Here is a 20644-nt window from a genome sequence, read left to right on the forward strand (position 1 = left end):
ATTACAGTCAATGAACTCCCACTGAAATGAATCCTTGAATTCCTCAGGTGAACTCAAGAAACTAAAAACCATTTCAGGAATGGCCTAATGGCTTTGGGCTCTCTCCAACCTGAGCCTCAGAAAGTTAAGGGGTAGGTGGTACTGAATGGGGTCTTGCTGGGAATAAAAACCACACAAAAAACTAAAATAAGGTTAAGCCAGTTCATTCTTACTGTTTTACTCCCACTCCATGCACAGTGATTTAACGTCTTACCTGCTTGTCTCCTCTTTTCTCTATGCAATGTGAAATACAATTGTGTACATGAAGTAAAGGAAAAGTGAATCTGCCTATCAGTACAATAAATGATTGATATTGTTCATATTGTCCACTTGAAACCCTGGATTTTGCCTTATTTTAATATTTTAAAAGTATAAAGAAAAAAGCCCAACCTTTGTGTGCAAAAATATGTTTGCTACATCACTACAGTGAGAGATAAAGCTTTTAAAGTGTTTTGACAGAGTCACCACAGAAATTGAAATCTGTCTTCCTGAACATAAGTAAAGGTAACTGTCACAGACCCGTTCTGAAGCACCCTTGTGCTACTGCTGCTGCCCACCAGCTGGCTCTGCTGCAGGACACAACACAGAAAGCAGGTCTCAGTCACCCACAGGCAGGGTGTTTCCTGCAGTTATTTCTCTTAAATAAAACTTGGATTAAAAGCAGCAGTTCAGAACCCCAGTTCTAGCAAAGGTGCCTACTGTCAGTGCAAAGCAAATTGTGACAAGTATGGCTAAGACAAAAGTGCTGTAAAACCCCCTGGTTTTAAACCTTAAATCACTCCTGGGCAGACTGATTTTTAAATGTCAGGGTTGGGGCAGAACAAGGCATAATTATTAAAGAGGTGATAATAGGGAAGACTTCTTCTTCCTTCTGGTAGACATTTGGTGACCAAAGAAAAATCGTAGCAAGTATGAAGATTATTTACATAATGTAGTTCAGATAAGCCATATTCCAGCTAAACACAGAAACTGAGACACAGCTACTTGGGATCCCCTTTACTGAAGCTATTAACCATTTTGCAGTCTATAAATACATAATTTACTACAATAAACATGCAAAGAAACACTCAAGCTAACAAATACCAAAACTCACTGTCCTACAAATTACAAGTATGCCGTAAAATATTTTAGCCCATTCTAGTTTAAATATGCACAGATTTAAACTTAATGTAGCAATAGGTAGTCAAATCAAAGAAGGTGATCTTCTAGACATTTTAGAGCACAAACCAGCAAACTGAAAGAAAAATAACAATAGTAATGATGAGGCCCTTCAAAGCCTTGGCATTATAAATGCAGTGTTTGCTGACAGAAGTAAACCTTAACAGTACCAGGTCAGGCAGAGTGAGTGCCTGCTTCCACCAGGGCACCTCAGGGGCCATTAACACTGCCCAGCTAACCATTATGGAGAATACCATGTGAATTTCCACCAACAACTTCATCAGGATTGAACACAGCCCTTGAAGCAAATACATTGGCTTTCTTTTGTTCACTGCTTCACTGTTCTGTCATCAACAGTTCACATGGAGTATCATAGCACTGATCTAATCTTCCCTGTTTAGAACTTAGTTATCTACCTTTGAAAATATTACCCACACAAGCTGATAAAATTTCTAGACACTATATCCATGGGCAAATGTCAAATACAGACCAGGGTGCTGACAGTCATCAGCACTTTTATGCAAAATGAACCTCATCAATGAATAAAATACATACACACTGCTGCTAAACTCCCCTTAAACCTTGGTTAAGCCTGTGTTTCTTTACATAAGGTTTGCTTTTTCTGATTTTTACTAAGCCCTCATCAGAATCATGGTTATAGCCACTGGTTATGGAGGGCAACTGAAATCCATTCTTACTTACTGTGGTTTTGAAAAGATACAGAATACATACTTGGGCACCTGAATATACATGGCCTGATTTTCTGAAGTGTTGAGCACCTCCAATTCCCTATGAAACCAATTGAAGTTGTTCTTCAGCAACTAAAAGCAGGTCAGTGCACTCAAATCCCAAAGACTATTTCATTTTATTGCATATTAAATTACTGCATCTTAAAAGACTGTGGGGTTACCTTTGTTCAAGTGGCACTACTTATTTAGCAGTTGCAACAGAAGATGTTATATGGGAGGAAGACAACGGCACAAAGTTTCTTGCAGTTCAGTGTCTTTAGTTACATGTTATCAGTATGGGGAAAAAAAGAAAATAAAAATGAGCAGTTCACATGAATTTGGAAGCCAGTATGGACAGCTAGGAACTCACAGTTCCCTCAATTAGTATCATCTTCTGTTTGTAAAGCAATCCTCAACTTGGGAAATGGAAGCAATATTCTCAACAGTAATTAAAATGTTCAAGAGGAGAGAGTTCCCAGAACTACGAGAACTAAAGACTGACAGCAGTTCTGGTATTATAGTGAAGAGGAAATGCAACAGATTTCTCTCATTTGCAATCTTAAATGATTTTCACAATTTGTTGATAAGCCCCTACTGTAGCACAACAACACTTTTGCAGCACTGAATTAATCTGATAAATTTTAACAGATTCCAAAGACAGTAAATCACCATCAGAAATAAAAAGGGTAATATAAAGATTTAATTAAGCAGACAAGATGTACTTTTCAGTTGAAAACAAACAATGAGTCCTCTTTGTGGGCGTCTCCAAGTTGAGGTCATGGAAGTGATAACACCTTCCACTGATGGACCATGCAGAAGTCATTTTTAAAAAGGTATTTGGATTTTAGGGAAACATCCTTGTGACTCATGAAAATTAAACTGCCTCTGCACTCCTACTGACTCCTGTTGCAATCTCCAATGTACACCATCACCTTTTCTGACTCATTCCTCCACAATCCTGTCCCTCCAACTTCATAAAATGATTTTGCCACCAAGCAATACTTTTTTTTATCCTTCGTTTTACACTGGGGCTCACTGGCAGTCTCAGGGTGAGAAATGTAATAATTTCAGGGCAAACATGCCAGCCTAAGACAGTAAAGACCCTACCTCTCCTGCCAGTTTAGCTATGTTTGGAATAAAGTGACTGTGATGACTGTGCTTTATTTCAGTCTGTGAGTAATACAAAGCTGTGGGGCATGTTTATGGATTGGAGACCTCTTAGATTTTAGCAGTATTTTATACCTTTTTCAGGACAGTCTAATCCTCATCAGCATTTAGGAGCAGCTTCTTTTGGAGTTTCCAAACTAGACACTGCCTGGGTTAAGTAGTAGCTATAAAGCTTTCTCTTATTTTTTCCTGAGTTCAGGTATCATGGATTGCTACTTCAGTAACAATTACACTGTATTTAAGCAAAACATAAACTTGAGATGTTTAGGATTCATGTCTTCATAGTAATGTTTCTTTCCTGTCCCTACCAAGTCTGACAACTCTTAGTGAAGGAAATGTGTCCCAGCCAGACTATTCCATTCTCCTGTAGCAGTGGATGACAAGATAAATTGTTTTTTCACTTAACCCAGTCTATATATTAGCAAGTATTTTGTAAGTTAAGTAACATATAACTCTTAAAACATTAAATGCATTAAAAACATTTCTAAAACCTACATATTGTATACACCTTGTCAAGACAAAATGTTCAGCATCTAAAAGCAACTAACTTGTGCAGTTTGAAATGGATGTCACTGGCATAAGCAAGGTAAAAGAAACTCTATTCTTATTATAGATGCTCATTAAAACTTAAAATGTGCTTTCTAGTTCCATCGCTTTAAAAATAGGTTTTTTGTCACTTTACAATTAATAATTCATTTAGCTATGAACAGTTAACAGGTAGAAGACTTCAGAAGCAGTACCCATTTCTACAAATGACAAGCATTCTGTTAGTAAATAAATCCCCAGTATCTCTTTGCAAGACAGGCTTTAAGAGGCCTCCCTTCAATATTCTGACAATGTCAGATGAAATAAAATCTGCTATCCTATGTTACCATTATTTATACACAGGGAAGAGATCTATGTGACAGGCAGAAGTGCTTCCTAGCACCCAAAACCAAGCACAAACTGGATCCTAACCTCATATTGAGACTTGGAATATGCCTCTTTCTTGATCTTTCCCACCTGTGCCCCACACAGGACCTGTTTTGTGAGCTACAAGGAACTTGCCAGTCTTCTTGCTTCAGATGACCAGCTCTGAGAGAATACTGCAAAGTACACCTGTCCTGCTGTTCACAGGCTACAGAAATCACTTCAGGTCACATGAAGTCTATGGCAATTTCAGAGATTGAACCATTGAGACAGTAACCTCCAGTCTCAGTCCAGTACTTCAACCACACAACACACCTAGCTACAGTAAGTCACAGAAACCCACAGATGCAAGAGACTGATAGGAACTTACTTTTATTGACAGCCTGTCACCAGAGGATAACCTACTAGACATTCCAGAGAAATAATTGATGTTACCATATCTCACAAACATACATTTGAATTTTTCTCTGAAGCACTTTTTTTCAAATATCAAAGTCTTATATGCAACTGTGTCCCATACAAGGAGAAAATATAATTATATGCAAAGGATGACATATATATGGGCCTAACTTCTCAATTAAATCACTTTTTGGGGAAAAGACATGGCTGTCATGTCTGAATTTGATCTTGAGAACACACCTACCAAGCCCAAGTTACCATAAAAAAGCTTTATATTGTGCTCAAGAACACCTTGAAGGCTGCTCCAATAAACACAGTTGATTTGTTTTATTATCAGTGGCTGTTCAATCCCACACAGAACCATCACTCACAGGAGAAAGGCACAAGGAAGCCTGCACTAATATAGTCCATACTTTCAGCAGAATACATCTTAGCTGGCTTCAGATTTGTAATAAGGTAATCAAGGTGACTTCAAAGTCAGATGTTGGCACATGTTAAGTATGCCCTGGATTGCGTGGAAAAATACGTGACTGCCACCAGCACCTGAAGGAAGACATCCTTAAATTGATTCTATTGTCCTGACACTTAAATGACTGTATCAGTCTCAAAGCACATAAAACTATGTACATGCTTGTATGTGGTGACTGGCTGGAGCTCTGGTTAAACACACACACAAAAAAAAAAAAAAAAAAAAAAAAAAAAAGCAAACATCGATTTCAGGTTGTAAAGGCCAGAGGCTGGTAATTTCTTTGAAGAATTCCAGCCCTTGTCTCAGGCATGAGGGACAAAATCTACCAACTCTCTAAATTTGGATAGAAGAGGAAGAACAATTTTTTTATCACCTGGTCATCTGGGATGGATAAATTGACTAGATTCAGAGGTAATGCTATCTAAGTTTCTTTAGTACCAGCCTGTGAATGCAAATGAAACCTAAGGATTTTTTGTACATTTCAACGTTTGAGGTTTCAACACTTTCAGTTCCAGTATACCAACATCTCTTTAACAGTCCTAAATAAAGCATTTCTTATGGAGAGCTGCCATAGTCACACATATGTAATAACAAATGATTTTCAGCTTCTCATTTTCAAGAACATTAACTTCATCATGACAAAGAGCAAGCTCCTTAGAAAGGCACAGCAGGTCCGTAAATGCCATTTTTAAAGTTCAGAAAAAGATAATTAACAGACTGAAAATGTCACAAAAGATGAGACCAAGACAGTTAGGCATTTCAAGATTTCCTAAGTAACCACAGGAGTTACATCTTTTCTCAGTGTATGTAGTCCTGCTAATAATGTGAAACTGTATCTGCAAGTTTAGAATTTCATATTGAAGTGTGAAGATTAGAATTTAGTATTTTGTTTCTCTCTTCAGATTAATGATTACATTCAGTTATGATAGTACTGAAATGTTATTGGTATTACAATATTAATAGACATATATATATGAGAAAAAAATCCTCAGAAGATAAAAAAAAAAAAAAAGGCTGATTGTAGACCATAGCATGGCTATGTAAGACAATCTAAAGACCAATGAAATATTAGTGACCAACTGTTGCTCACTATTGGCAACAAAACAGATTTTACATTGGAAAAATAAACAAACTATATTCAAAATACAACAATTTCAAAATATTTTATTGAAATTAGCATAAAAAAGATTTTTGAAGGCTATTTCTCAATTGGTTATTTCTAAATATTAATGAAAAAGTAGTGGTTCATTTCCAAGAATCTCCACCATAATGTAATGTACTTTAGGAGCCTTTTGTTTTTCTAATCATTGCTTCCATCATATCCCACTGCTCTTTGGTAACCTAACAAAAGAAAAGAGATTTTATTGGAATTTCATATAATACTTGCACATCAAAGTATCTGAATGTAAAATAGTAAACAAGGAAATTAATACCCTCTTCAAATCATTGAATTCTCCTGCCATAGAAACATATTCTCCACCATCCATTCTGATAACCTAGAAAGAGCACAAACAGTGTATTCAGGAATTGTGTGATTTCTGCAGTATTCCTTTGTTATGAACTGTGAAAATAAATTTTACTGATTTGGGTGAAAATTCCCATACTCAAAATAATGCAATGCAATCACTTTTACAAGTTCTTTTTAAAGGTGCTAACAACCATGCACTACACTTAAAAGATGAATAATACTTGTAAAGAATTTAAAATCAAGATGTTCTGCGTCATTTCTGAAACCCGGGCTTTAAAATATAATCAGCAATACTCACACCATGATCAGGTTAATTGTACAAACAAGATCAACCAAAACTCACTGCTCCATTAACCCAGCTTGCATAATCACTGCAGAAATATGCAGCAAGATTTGCAATTTCTTCTATAGTTCCCAGACGACCACAGGGAATCCTCTCAATTATCTTCTTCTCAAATGAACCTGTTGGGTCAAGGCGGCTGAAAGCACCCTGAGAATTAAAGGGAACATTAAAAAAAAGTTACAACAACATCACAAAATAAAATCCAACAGAGATTTGACTCCACACACTTAATATGGAAGTTAATATTTGTGAGTAAGCTGTCTACACCCTAATTGTCAGTAGAATGAAAAAGAAAGAAGTAGAAAAGAAAAGCAATTTATCCCTGTTGCATTGATATGCATCTACTGATGATAAGTTGGAATTTAATCCATTTGGGATAGTCACCCACCATCTATCTGTGAAAAACAAAAGGGTTTAATCATCTTATTTTCCTCAAACACCCTGGATAAACATTTGAGAAAATAACCAAAACTCAGAATTGCCGCATGGATAGAGGAGAGGAACAAGAGGAGAAGAGGAACAGCAAAGTGACCAAAAATTAATTATAGGTGACTGAGTAAATAAAATGGAAAAAAAAACCCCATCAAGTTCAGTTAAATTGCAGCAACTACTAAAGCTAAAGGAAGTCATCGGAAGCTTTAGTACTTGAATAGCTTAAAATGGCAGGGGAAATAAAAGGAGTTTTTTCTGCTCCTCCACAAGGAAATAAGCGCCTCACTCAAAATCAGAAATGTATCAGTTACATTTATGTTGAATTACTGTGGTTATGATTTAAAGCACATTGTAATTCATGTAATCATGGCTGCAATCATGCCATTTAAGTCTTCTATTGCCATGTTTTTAATTCCCTAAGTTTATAAGCCTAACAGTGTTGTGCTTGTATGCCTTGTTCTTTTCCCATCATGACTTACAACAGTTATGTTTTAAAGCCATTGATATTGCCTCTAAGGCAGAAACCCTTGATTTTGCAGTATGTTGTCTGCCTTTTTATGCTTTCAGGGAAATTTCAGGTTGGAACCATATACCAAATGTAGCCTTTTATTAAGAACACACATTATCTCAAACAGATTATACACTATTAGTTCAAAAAAGGAACATTAACTGGAGGTAGCATTATAGACGCTTAAATCCCTTAACTTGCCAAATGTTTTCTTCTACTCGTACTTAAAAATACAGAAGATTGGAGAACTTTTGGTCTGATCCTCTAATGGTATTTCAACATTCTTATAATCCTGCTAATTCTGCCACTTATTTTTCTTTCTAGTGAAAAGAGTCAAAACTAAGTGTTCCAGTGTAGCATCTAAAACTGAAAAGAGGGGAAAAAAGAAAGAATAGTAAATAAAACAAACACACAAAAAAGTAAAAAAGAACCAACTCTGTACCCCTAGTCCCACAACAACAGCAAAAACAACTGTGAAATATTTTATGGAAGAAGTAATACCATTATTAGTTGTTAGTGCTCATAATCATAATAATTTGATTCAATGGGAAATGGATCCTCCTTTCTCTTCTTGCAGGACTGCTTTCTTTATTCTTCCTGTCCAGCTGCTCTGGATTACTTCCTTCAAACCCTTCAGTCCTCCTTCTCACTCACTTCAAAGCTTCTCATTTCCTTGCCAACTTAGTTTTTCTCTTTCTAGTTTTGAGATTTTCAACAAAACTAGTGAGATTCTGTTCTCATATACCTAAAAGAGATTCTAAGATTTTGGAATGTTTCAGATGCTTTATTTAAAAATTAGGAGTTAGGCAGAAACAGGAACTTTACTCCAACAACTGTAAAGATTCACTCCACTTGACAAACTAAGTACACAGAAATAAGAATCATTTGATATATCAATTCTTTGAAACACTAAAAAAAGAGGTTCTGTTTATATCAAGCATAGTAGAGGGGACAGTGGCAGGCCTCAGAAGTTCAAGAAATCCTATTTTACAAAAAGACTAAGAGGGAAGTGTGTTCAATATTCCAGCACAGTCTTGATTATCAAGGAAATCATATTAGAATTTACAGCTACAGAAACGTTAGACTGTTGAGAAGTTAAGTCTGCACTACAAAGCATATTCAAGGCTGTGTTCACTTCATGCCATGTACCTTTGTTTTTATTGGACCTGGTTGAATCACATTGAATCTCATGCCATATCTACCCCATTCAGCCGCAAGAGACCTAAAAATTCATTAACAGAATGCATCAATATTTTAAACACAATACTGTAATCCTATTGAAAAGAAATTAAAATTTAATCAAATGTGTAAATATTAGAACATTCCTCAAGCAGACAATTTATACTTAAAGGGTCTTTTTGTGCTTAACAAAATAATTTCAGAGAAGTACAAAAAATCTCATTCACTAACAGAGGAATATTGATTTAATAGAGGAATCATAGGTAAAGCAGGGTGAAGGAGCAATTCTTTCTCCCTGGAAAATCACAGATACGGGTGGCACCTGAATTCCTCACCAAACAACTGTCAGGCCATCATCTTTCTGTGGCAATTTCGACTATCCCACAAGCACACATTTCTAACACTAGCAACACAGCTCTCACATTATGTTTTGAAATAAAACAGAGGATACATTTTAAAATAGGACAACTAGAATAGTTTTGCTTTATTTTTCTCTGCATGATGAGTACTTTGGATCTACCATGGTGAATGAATTAGCTGAATCATAAAGTCTCTCTACAATTTCCGTTACAGCTCTATAGAATAGAAATCAAGACCATTGCTCAGTCCCTCATTTTCTTCCAGATACAGAATTCTAGTTACTAAAAGGCTTCCAATCTAAAAGTTTCAATTCTTTCTGTTGAACTGCAGAGGAAAGTTCTATGTGCTATGAAGGACTAGCCTGAAATTAAAAATGAGAGAAATCCTTTTGTTTGCTGAGCTCAACGGATATGTCAACATGATACTCAATGGATATGTCCTCCCTCTGTAAGAAGCTGCCAGAATAATATTTTCTTGCTAGGATACTGGAGCCTGATTGAATTCTTGTGGAACAGTGAAATAGAGGTCTACACTAATAAGCTCCATTTTTATAAACCAATTACCCCATCTTAAGGATGTGAAAATCAAAGCACACATTTTGCTGTATTACTCACTTGCTCATTGCTTCTACACCAGCTTTGGCAGAGGCACTTGGCAACACAAATCCTGAACCACTCTCTGCATAAATTGTTGTAATAGCCAGGAATGCTGCTCCTAGAAGGGGAAAAAACACTTAATAAACAACCCACACCACACAGACCAAAGAACCCTGAAGATCAAATTCTCAAGTTCAGATAAAAACAAGCTAAATGGTACAGAAGTTCTCAGCTCAATTGGTAGGGATATCTTTTCACTCTGGGCAGTGAAAAGGCATTTTAAAATATAGTGTTTGAAACTTTCTTTCCAAGCCTGTTTATTTCAGTTTCCTCCTCTTTTGCATGAGTGTTAAGAGTTGCTCCAGGTAAGTGCAAATAGCTATTGGTTAGGCTCTGAAGGTCTAAACCCTCAGACTTCCACTGATAATGAACTTAATGCATAAATTAGTCTAACTGGAGTGAAGGCCTAAGATCTTAAAGTGTTTTTTCAGAGGCTGCCCTAGTGTAGTTGCCACTAACCAGACACTTTGCCCTGAATTCATCAATTACTGAGTGGGGGGAAAAAAAACCCAAAAAACCAACAAAACAAAAAAGCAAACAATAACAAAGAAGGAAAAAAAAATCAGCATTAACAGTTAGGTTTGGCATAATCTGCAATTAACAGTTGAGGGCTTGAGTTAACGTTTATGCTGAAAAATAAAATATTTTAAAGAAATTTCCAGAAGCTTCTTCTGCAGCTGAGCCAATTACAGAGTGAACCTGCATAACTTTTCCTATTATTATCACAACAAACTCCTTTATAAAAGAACAACTTTCTTTTAAATGCTGTATTTTATAACAGATTTAGCAAAAAAACATTCTAGAATACAATGGAAACTGCAACTGCTTATTTAATCTGTCTTTTATAGAATCCTGCAAATTATGTCTGATCAATGACTGGCATGAGCTTACTGTAGCTGGGAAATGAAGGACAAGGCATGACAGTTCACTGCTTACGTCATAGTAACTAAAATAACTGTTTTACTTACTATATTTCAAAAATAATTTCATTAGAATAGCTGCTCAGGGAATATTTCTAAAACAATATACACTACTGATAGATTGCATGCAAGTAGACTCAGGTAAAAAATTACAGTAATATTACACAAGAGAAACTAAAGAGAATCAAAACAAGCACTAATTGAAATGCCAGCAGATATCCAGAAACCAAAGGCCCTGTTTATAAAAAAGGAGTCTTCACTGAGAGACTTTGAAAGGCAAAAAACCCTAGAACAACTTTGAAGTTCTCCAGAGATGACTGTTCATTACACATTTTGTAGAATTAAATCACTGATTTTCTTTTTAAATATAGGTTAAATAGAGGTAAGCTAGGTGAACCTAACACAGAACCAAGAATAACTGAAATTTACAATTCTGATACTGAAAGAACACTTCAGCTCATACACAGCTTTTATTTCTAAAGCCTATTTTCACAAAATGGACAATACCTGATCAATTAGCTCCTCTCACTTTTTAAAAATAAATAACATGCTACCAAATTACAAATTCCTTTTAAATACCATCACAAACTTGCAGTCTAAAAGCAGAGAACTTTTATTTACTACATTAGACTTAATGTAGGTCACACTGCAGACCTAAAGGACATCCCAGTGTTCTAGAAACTGTCAGATTCACAGCATCCTCACAGACTGCTCTAAAATATCTGCACTAGGTAGCATCACTTTAGAAACTAAGGGCCCTGCTCAAACTAAAAAAAACACAAGCAAGTACAAAGAAAATGAAAGTGAGAAGACAAACACATGCACATGACTTACTTACAAAAACATGCCTTAAAGAAAGCCTTAAACAAAAAGTCTTATTTACAGATGGATTCCCCTAGAAAGAAGACATGCAAGTAATAGCAAAAGAAATTCAAATGTTTTGGAAACTTAGAAGTCAAAGAGAGACAACATGAAGGTGAATGACATCTGGATTTTACCAAATTTGAGGATGGAAGTAAGGAAAGTAATGTTGTTTTCATTCAACAACAGAAAAAAAAAATTGATTTTGTATTTCACATTACTATATGGGCACACCATGTGCATCTCTAAGACCATAAGACAACCTATTTCAGTGGTCTCCCATAATCATATAGTAACTCATAGCTGGGAATGGGTTTCTCATGTGGGAGTATCAGCACTAAAATGGTGGAAATTAATTTTTCATGTGCCACTAAAATATAGAGGGGACACATTTGTATACTAACAAAAACTGTTACAGAGCCACTGAAACAATATTAACTTCATATTGTTATAATTAAATAGCATAAGCTCATGGAATACTTTTTGGAGAGGATTTTGAAGAAATTAATTCAGAAGGTGAAGAAATGAAGTAATTAATTCAGAGGTTAAAGAAATACCAGTGTAAATACAAAAGTAGTATTTCAACACAGTGGCTGTAACTAGAAAACAGGGCTCAGTAGTGAGGGCTCATGGAAAACCATAATTATATCTTCCTGCTTTAAAAAAAATTTTACATTATATTATTCTGATCTCATAAAATAAACTCCTTGTTTTCCAAGTTAATGTATGGAATATAAAATGAAAGCAGTTCTTTGTAAATAATCTATGATATAACATAGAAGGGTATACATCACCTTTCCTTTTAAAACAATAATCTGTTTAAATAAATCTTTGGCTAAATATCCTGACTTCTTGTTCATTTAAAGAAATATCCCATGTTCAGTTCAAAGAAATTAACATACACAGAGAAAATTCAGAAGAAATAACAGCTTTTTCTCTTTTTTAACACAAAGCTTATTTTTTTTCATTTTAAAAATGTTTTACAACTAGAACTCTGCAATTAGATTTTTATATTCAGCCTAGTTGGCCTCTGGGTCCAATTGTAAGGCCTGATACTACAATGAAGTAACTCTTAGCCTGACCTGTGTGCTTCTTAAGTACAGCTTTCACTGAAAAACTTCCTTTCTAGAACATTAAAAATTGTATTTCTCTTCTAACATGAACTCTCAAAACTGGCCATAATGACAAGGCAAGGAAAGCAATTAATAACACGTCACAATGCTTAAGATACCTTTTTTTACTTTAATGAGCTCCTTGCCAATTTCCAGAGTTACAAAAGCAGTACCATTAAGTACAATATCAGTTATTGTTTTCCAGGCATTAGGAGAAAGTCGTTCAGAAGGGGAAATAAAATTTCCAGCTGCATTGTTTATCACAACCTGAAACACATGAAGGAAAAGAGTTAACTAACAATAACTCTTCCTGAGACAAAAGCAAAGAATTTACAAGGAGCTTTTTAGAGTTTCCAGGGGAAAAAAGTAAATATACCCTCATTGAATGAGGTATGGGGGCATGGGAAGAGGGAGAAAAATCCAGAAGAAATGTTACCATCTGCAGCACAGATAAAGTATCAGTAACAGAAAATGAGCTGTATTTCCAAATTACTGTACTGAGGAACTGTTTCATGTAGAGGCTGACTTAAGTCACTACTTTCCATAGTGTCTCAAGCGCATCCTGACAGAAAAGTTTGCCTCCATCAAATTCCAGCATCACATCTATTTATTACAATGGATGCATGGGAACAGAAGCAAAAGGCAGCAACCTGATAACTGAAGTCTGGATGAAGTGACTGCTGTATAACAGGAATTCAAATCACTCGTGATGAGAATATTATGATACAACGTACTGCAAACAACTACTACAAAACTTTTGTTGAATAGATGGACCTCTGTCACCTCCATCACTTCCTATGAACAATCATCAGGCAGAGGATTCTTTCACTTCAGGGGACTAAGCATCACATTAGCAGTATTTAAACCAAAAATTATGTAGCCAGATCGAGCATATTTCATAATATAATGTGTTGAAGAATATAATGATGCACTATTAATGGAATGGCACCTTGATTCATGTAGGTTTGCACATAAACAAACAATTTGTCCTGAAGAACTTCTGGGTTAGTCTAATGAAGGTATTTGAATTTTCAAAAACAAAACAGAGTACTGTACATATTACATTCCTGTAGAACTAGTAATATACAACAGCCATAAATTATATGGAGAGCAAATTCAATTTAAAGGCCTCCCTAAAATTTGAAGGAATAAAAATCCCAACACCTTGAGATAGTAAGGAGGTTACTTGAATCACTAAATAAATACAGGAAAGACACAACAATAAAACTAGTGAACTAAGAACTGCACCATGTGATCTTTGAGGTATGTAGGACTGCCAAAATAAGCCATGAAAAAAGCATGATTGCTTTCTAATAGGGATTAACATTCTTGGGAATGGAATGGACAAAACCAAGCTGGAAGGACTTTCACGTTACTGCCATTAACTTGTGTCTTTGAGATCTCACCTCACATGCAGTATGGCAGTGAGTGACACCCAGGATTCATAAACTAACATCTCATGTCTGCAACAAAGAGAAAAACTGGACAAAAAGAACTGAACATTCAATTTACTCTGCCATCTATCTTAAACACACAAAATACATTAAATTAAAGAGAAGGCAAATGCTTGCAAAGAACAAATCATGGAAAGCATTTATTCAGAAAATTACTGGTGCTCTAAAAACGTACTATACAGGAAGAAATCTCCTCCCTCTCTGCACAAATGTAAAATCTTCATGATTTTGAAGATTTTACATGTGTTTATTAAGAAACTTATTTTACATGTGATTTTTCATGTGATTATTAAGAAACTTATTAAATTTCTTCACTTAGGCCAAAAATTGCCTTAACTAACAGCCAAAATAATATCCAGAAAATCTTGTCTACAAATCAGGACAGTGAATTGCCTTATTTCTAGCACTGTTATAGCATACAGCTATATAGTCTACAATTTCTCTACTTCTTACAATATTTAAAATTCAGTAGATTCTCTACCACATCTGTAGGAAGCTCCTCATGGATGCAAATTGTTGACAACAGACATGCAATAATTTCAAATTTATAGTAAACAGTTTTGAATCTGACTGTCCTTTACAACAATGCTACATCATCACACTTTCTATCAGCTAGCAGAATCCAAGTTGTTATCTCACAATCACATCAGAATTGGGTAACATCATCTTTCAGATTCCACCAGATCACCCTCCTCACAATCTGATGTAAAGAGCTCTGTTGGCTTTTTGCCAAACTATAAAAAAGCAGATGCTTGGCTTGACTGAAGACTTTTTTTCTTCATTTTATGAGAACTTAATCTTCAAATTGGAACCCTCTTTGTGTATATTAATAAGCTAAGCAAGGGTCAAAGAAAACATTTATGGTTATTTCCATTCCTAATTTGTGAAGCATTGTGTTAAGATGTAATTCAGTAAACACAAGTAAATCACCTTTTCAGGAGGATTTAAGGGCAATATTCCGTTCCCTGAATTCAAAGAATGCCTCCAGAAATGTCCCATTATTTGAAATGAGATGTTAGACCTCAGAGTAAGGGTAAAAATGTTTTGTCTACTTGGCCACCAAATATTTTAAGAACCACAGGAGCAGAATAACTGGTCTAACTATGAAGGTTAGATTTATCTTGAAGTACTGCCACTGCTCTGTCTAGCTTCTTTTTAAATTCCATTAACTTTCTATCTTCTTAAGTTTCTTCACACCTACTATGCAAGGTATTTTTGTTAATTAAGAATGAGTTCTTTCTCTAGAATACTTACATCAGGATGCCCTGCCACTTGGATTGTTTCAGCAACAGCACTCTTAACTGAAACAGGATCTCTCACATCACACTGGATGGCATGAACCTAAAGAATAATAGAAAGGCAGTTTTCAGACTTAAAAACTGTGTAATTCATAAATTAAACAAGTCCATAGAAGCATACAAATGCAAAAAAAATCCAATAAAATGTAGAGTATAATATGTAACATATTCATAATTCTGCAAAAACTTACCTTATTCCCCGTTTTAGAAGAAATTTCATCTGCTGTTCCTTTCAAAACATCCAGCTTCCTAGAAATAATTATTAACATCCCTTATGTCAGTTAAATGCAATTACAATTTAGATTACTAAAATCTTTTTTTCTGAGCAAATATGAACTACAACTTAAAATATCTGTGTGTGCACATGCATGTTGCTGATTTTCATCAATTAAAACTATGATCAAGACTATGCTTAACCAGTAACTTTCTGAAAGAAAACTTTTGGTAATTTATGGTTAGTGTTACTTTAAAGCAACTCAGAAGTCACAATGGTAAGAGACTCTGATGTTAAACAACATGTGATAAGCCAGGAATAAAGCACACAATCATAACAAACTTAGTTTTAGCTACTACTCTACTAGTATTAATAAGAGACATACATATTCACATTTAAAACTAAACAAATCACTATTAGGATGAATGTCACACCACTGTTTATTTAAATTTAAAACGAGATTCGTTTTCTAGACTTTACTGAAGTGCTTCTAGATTCTACTGCAGTACTTGAGAGATGTAGAAAATCATCATTAAAGGAAAATCAGGACTCTTGTTGAAAGTCAGAAGAGGAATGGATTTAATTCTTTATTGTAATTTAAATCTGTATCAAGAACACCTGTAATAACATTTATTACTATTCAATACTATCCACTGCAAATTTTTGTTCTCTTTAACGCTTTAGTTGAATTTATGCCTAATATCTGAGGTTATTTATTTTGCTGCCACATTTCACAAAAATGTGCTTAGTTTATTTCTTTCTACTGATTTTTATACCATTAAACATTTGCAGATAAATCTGCAAGTTTCTAGAATCCACAATCTGACACTGTAATTTAAATGTGTACTGCAACAGAATAAATAGAATAATTTTTTTCTGGTTTGTAAAGAAGAAAACATCTATTCAGCAGTCAGTACTAAGAGAAAGTTCTAAAACATCTTCATTAATATTTACCGGCTTGCTATAACACACTTGGCTCCTAAGCTGGACAAGGCTGTTGTCATCCCTTTGCCAAGCCCAGTACCTCCACCAGTTATAAAGGCCACTTTCCCTTGGAAGGTATTTGGTGGCAACATCACTTTTTGAAGAGGTGAGAAGAATGCAGCTTGTGGTGCACTGCTGTCTTGATGCAGCACATTTGGCCCACGGCTGAAAAACTGAAAGATAAAAACCCAGAAAAGTTAGTTTCTTCTCCTTTCTGCATGCAGGACTGTTACACAAGACAGATTTTCCTATGGCAGTGAGGTAACAATCATAACTCCCTTATTATAAGTAAATATAGATGAACATAAGAATGACTAGATTGCATTATATCAACACACGTGGGCCTTTACATAAACTCTATCACTAGACTAGGAAAGCACTTGAGCTATTTTTATATATACTGCAACTAGAAAACTACTGAAAAATACTTCAGTCATGCTTCTTGCTACTTCATGCACTTTTTGTTCATGCTTCTTGCTACTCCATGCATTTTTTGTATCACTTTTACTAAAACATGTGGAAAACCATTACCAACTAATTACAGAAGAACTTGGGCATCAGATTGATATATGCACTGTAATTTATGCACAAACAAATCCATGTGATTTTAGGTTACATATGTATGTATTTACAAATTTAAATCTTCAGAAATAGACTCATGATTTTGATCCTTTACTACTCCATCCAACAAACCTTCTTCTTTACTGGAGAACAGGACAGAATCAAACTTCACAAGACCTGCCCTAATGGCCACTGGGGCTGCTGAGGAAACCAATGCCATCTCCCAGACAAAACTGGGCAGGGTTAGGTTATCAGCATCACACTCTATCCCAGCAGAAATACCAGCTACAGTACATTAGCCTCAGAAGGATTAGTCCCTGCAAAAAGACACATGGTTGGAACATGTTTAAAAACAGACATGAAAAAAAAAAATCAGTATTACATATAGAAAACTATGCTAGTAAGAAAATACCCCACAAACGTAATGAGAAATTAGTGATGTCACAAAGAAAGTTGCAGCAAAAATAGCAATCAGGATATTTCTAGCATCCTAATATGCTAAACTAACTCAAGGCCTAATCTAAGTATTGAATTAAATGCCTTGGGACAGCAGCACTACAGTAATAGTTGAGAAATTCCATTAATATTTAAAAGACAGAAGTTATCACAGCCTGAAGCTGCAAATGGTTGTAAGTATAACAAAACTAGATTTACTTTAATTTTGATGTGCAAAGCAATTATAAGACTGTAAGTTATACTTATTTTCTCTGGTTTTACCTTGTATTTGAACCTTTAATGTGTTTATTTTAATACAAAGAAAAAAAAATCGAATACAATTTTGTGAAAGAAGTGTGAGTGGTTACTCCTGTATGATCCTGTTAAGAAAACCATGCAATTGTTCAACAGACTGACATGAAGAAGAAAGGTAGTCTGAAAATAGTAAAAATATTGCACTTTTTTGTTCTGTTTACAAATTCCCATTTTGAACACTAAAATTAAGAGAAAATATATTTAGTGGTAGATGATTACTCTGTACTTCCCACAGTTACAATGCATTGGGGATTTCACAGAGCTTGAAGCTGGCCTGCAGAACCATGTGCACGTGAACCTTTCTGTGTGGTAATACCTATTATGCATTAGTAACTCGGGTGAAAACAGAGAGAACAGCCATGGAATTACACAGACAATTTAATACAACTTAAAGCATGGTGCTAATAACACCAGGGTCACAGGCTCAATCCCTGTATGGGACATTCACTTAGGAGCTGGACTTGATCCTTGTGGGCCCCCTCCAACTCAAGAATGTTCTGTAAAAAACTAAAATTGAGTTGAATGGAAGAGTTGGAGCCACTACATAGGACAAAATTCAGAAAGTAAAGCTTGAACTAAAGCTGGAACAATCACATTTGTAAAATACTACTGTTTTTTAATCCTCCCAGTGAAAATAAAATTTGCATGCTTTCACAGAGTACCAGGATACTATTAAGCCTCCAGGAAAGGGAAATGTGAAGGTTCTCTTTGAGGACTTTCTTAGTAGCCCCTTGCTCATCTCTCTTCAGCAAAAAAGCTTCCTCTGGAGAATTTCAGCTCACGGCAGAGACTGCAAATCCAGACGGCATTTGGACTCCCCCTTCCTTCAGGACATGGAGATAACCCCCACGAGTGCTGAGACTCTGATCAGGTGCTCTGGCAGTGACAGACACAGCCCAGTCTTCTTGCCCTCCATGAAAATGACACTGCAAGCAGCTTTCCTTCTGCTCCAGGGGGGAAGATTAGGACATGCCATAACAGAAGAAAGCAGAACGCTGCACCAAGACTAATAGTATGGCAATGATAACCAGCCAGTAAAGCTGGTATAATTGAGCAATCTTTTAGTCAGACTGCTATCATCTCCTAACTGGTTTGCACAAGAGGCTTCTATGACAGCATCCATGCAGTTTAATAATTCCACTGCTTAAGGCTGAGATCTTAAATTAAATCTCAGGTGTAAACAGAGATATAAAGAAGGCAGTAAACAGCTTAAGAAAACCAAACATCAAACAACAAACACACAAATCACTGACAAACCAAAAAAACAACCCCCACCCAGGGGGTGGAAGTGAATTGTGAAATAAATGCAGAAAGCCATCTCAGAAACACAAAAGCAGTCACAAGAAAGAAGCACGGTGCTTGTGGAGAACTCACTAGAAACGGCCTCCAGCAACATCCACAGAGTCATAGAATCATAGAATGGCTTGGATTGGAAAGGACCTTAAAGATCATCTTGTTCCAACCCACCTGCCATAGGCAGGGACACATTCCACTGTAACAGGTTGCCCAGAGATCCAATCTGGTCTTGAACACCTCCACAGATGGGGCATCCACAGCTTTTCTAGGCAACACGTCCATATCCAACCTAAACACCCTCTTTCAATCTGAATCTATTCCCCCTTCTCCTGTCACTCCATGCCCTTGCAAAAAGTTCCCTTCCAGATTTCTCGTAGGCTCCCTTCAGGTACCGGAAGCCTGCCAGAACGCCAACTCGGTCACAAGTCAAGCCGTGCCGCTGCTCGGACATCAACACTCCAGCCATTTACCTAGATGGACTGCCCTGCACAGCTGCGCTATCGGGGCCAAAGGGCGCCGCGCTCAACGGGCTGACACGGCCCGCCCGGCGCTGGGGCCGCAGGCCGTGTGCCGGCAGCCCAGCCCGCGCCTCTGCGGGGCTCCGTGGCGGGCAGGGCCGGCAGCTGAGGAGCACCGAGGGGTGCCCCTTCCTGGTGCTTCCCCAACCCCGGCAGCGCCGGCAGCTGAGGAGAACCGAGGGGTGCCCCTTTCCTGGCGCGTCCCCAAGCCCGGCAGCGCCGGCAGCTGAGGAGAACCGAGGGGTGCCCGTTCCTGGCTGCTTCCCCAACCCCGGCAGCTGAGGAGAACCGAGGGGTGCCCCTTTCCTGGCGCGTCCCCAAGCCCGGCAGCGGGAACCGCAGAGCCCCGCCGTGCCCTCCCTGTGACGGGACACCGGTGCCCGGGCAGAGCCGGGGCGGCGGGGCAGCAGGTGGCGGAACACCTCCGCGGCGCCGCCCGTCCGCCCTCAGCCCGGCAGCGCAGGGAGCGCCTTACCCGCCCGGCGCCGACCCCGCAGGGGCCGCGCACCCCGCGCCGCCACAGCCCCGCCGCTGCCGCTGCCGCCGCCATGTTCCGCCGCCGCGCTCTGCGCCTGCTCCGCGGGGAGGAGCGGCGGGCGCCGGGCGGACCGAGAGCCGCGGGCGTCGGGGAACCGGCGAGACCACCCCCGCCCCAGGTGCTGCAAGAGGTAGAATATGTAAAAATTTTCTCTAAAAAGGACGGTCTTTGATCCTTGATCTTTGTATACTTTCAAGCCTGATCAACAAGAAAGGAGCAAACGAGCTCTAAGCGATGTTGAGGTGAAAGACAAATTATTTGTCGGTGGAATTGCCTTGCTAAGGCTTAGAGCTTGGCATGTTTCAATGATCTCAGACTTAGAG

At 37.3% G+C, this 20644-nt stretch overlaps 1 protein-coding gene across 2 annotated transcripts; it reads right to left on the reverse strand.

The window, feature by feature from the left end:
- Positions 1-6006: 6006 nt before the first annotated feature.
- DECR1 (2,4-dienoyl-CoA reductase 1) lies at positions 6007-20415 on the reverse strand. 2 transcript variants are annotated; one of them, XM_074555333.1, is made up of 11 exons: positions 20259-20351; positions 17352-17536; positions 16629-16831; positions 15652-15709; positions 15417-15503; positions 12828-12975; positions 9774-9873; positions 8770-8842; positions 6681-6827; positions 6303-6365; positions 6007-6210 (listed from the first exon to the last, which is right to left on the reverse strand). In XM_074555333.1, exons 3-11 carry the CDS (start codon positions 16748-16750, stop codon positions 6151-6153), a joined length of 858 nt encoding a protein of 285 aa, XP_074411434.1. In that variant the 5' UTR covers positions 16751-16831; positions 17352-17536; positions 20259-20351; the 3' UTR covers positions 6007-6150. The 2 variants fall into 2 exon arrangements, with proteins under 2 accessions (XP_074411434.1, XP_074411430.1); XM_074555329.1 differs by lacking the exon at positions 17352-17536 and having other exon boundaries at positions 20259-20415.
- Positions 20416-20644: the final 229 nt, after the last annotated feature.

This window comes from Zonotrichia albicollis, chromosome 1, assembly GCF_047830755.1.
Source record: "Zonotrichia albicollis isolate bZonAlb1 chromosome 1, bZonAlb1.hap1, whole genome shotgun sequence".
NCBI classification, from domain to species: domain Eukaryota; kingdom Metazoa; phylum Chordata; class Aves; order Passeriformes; family Passerellidae; genus Zonotrichia; species Zonotrichia albicollis.

Coding starts and splice junctions, on each gene's coding strand:
- DECR1 (XM_074555329.1), bottom strand. CDS start 20,333: ATGGCGGCGGCAGCGGCAGCGGCGGGGCTGTGGCGGCGCGGGGTGCGC. Junction 6,828..8,769: donor CAGGTCCAATAAAAACAAAG/GTACATGGCATG, acceptor TTTAATTCTCAG/GGTGCTTTCAGCCGCCTTGA. Junction 6,211..6,302: donor AATTCAATGATTTGAAGAGG/GTATTAATTTCC, acceptor TTCTTTTGTTAG/GTTACCAAAGAGCAGTGGGA.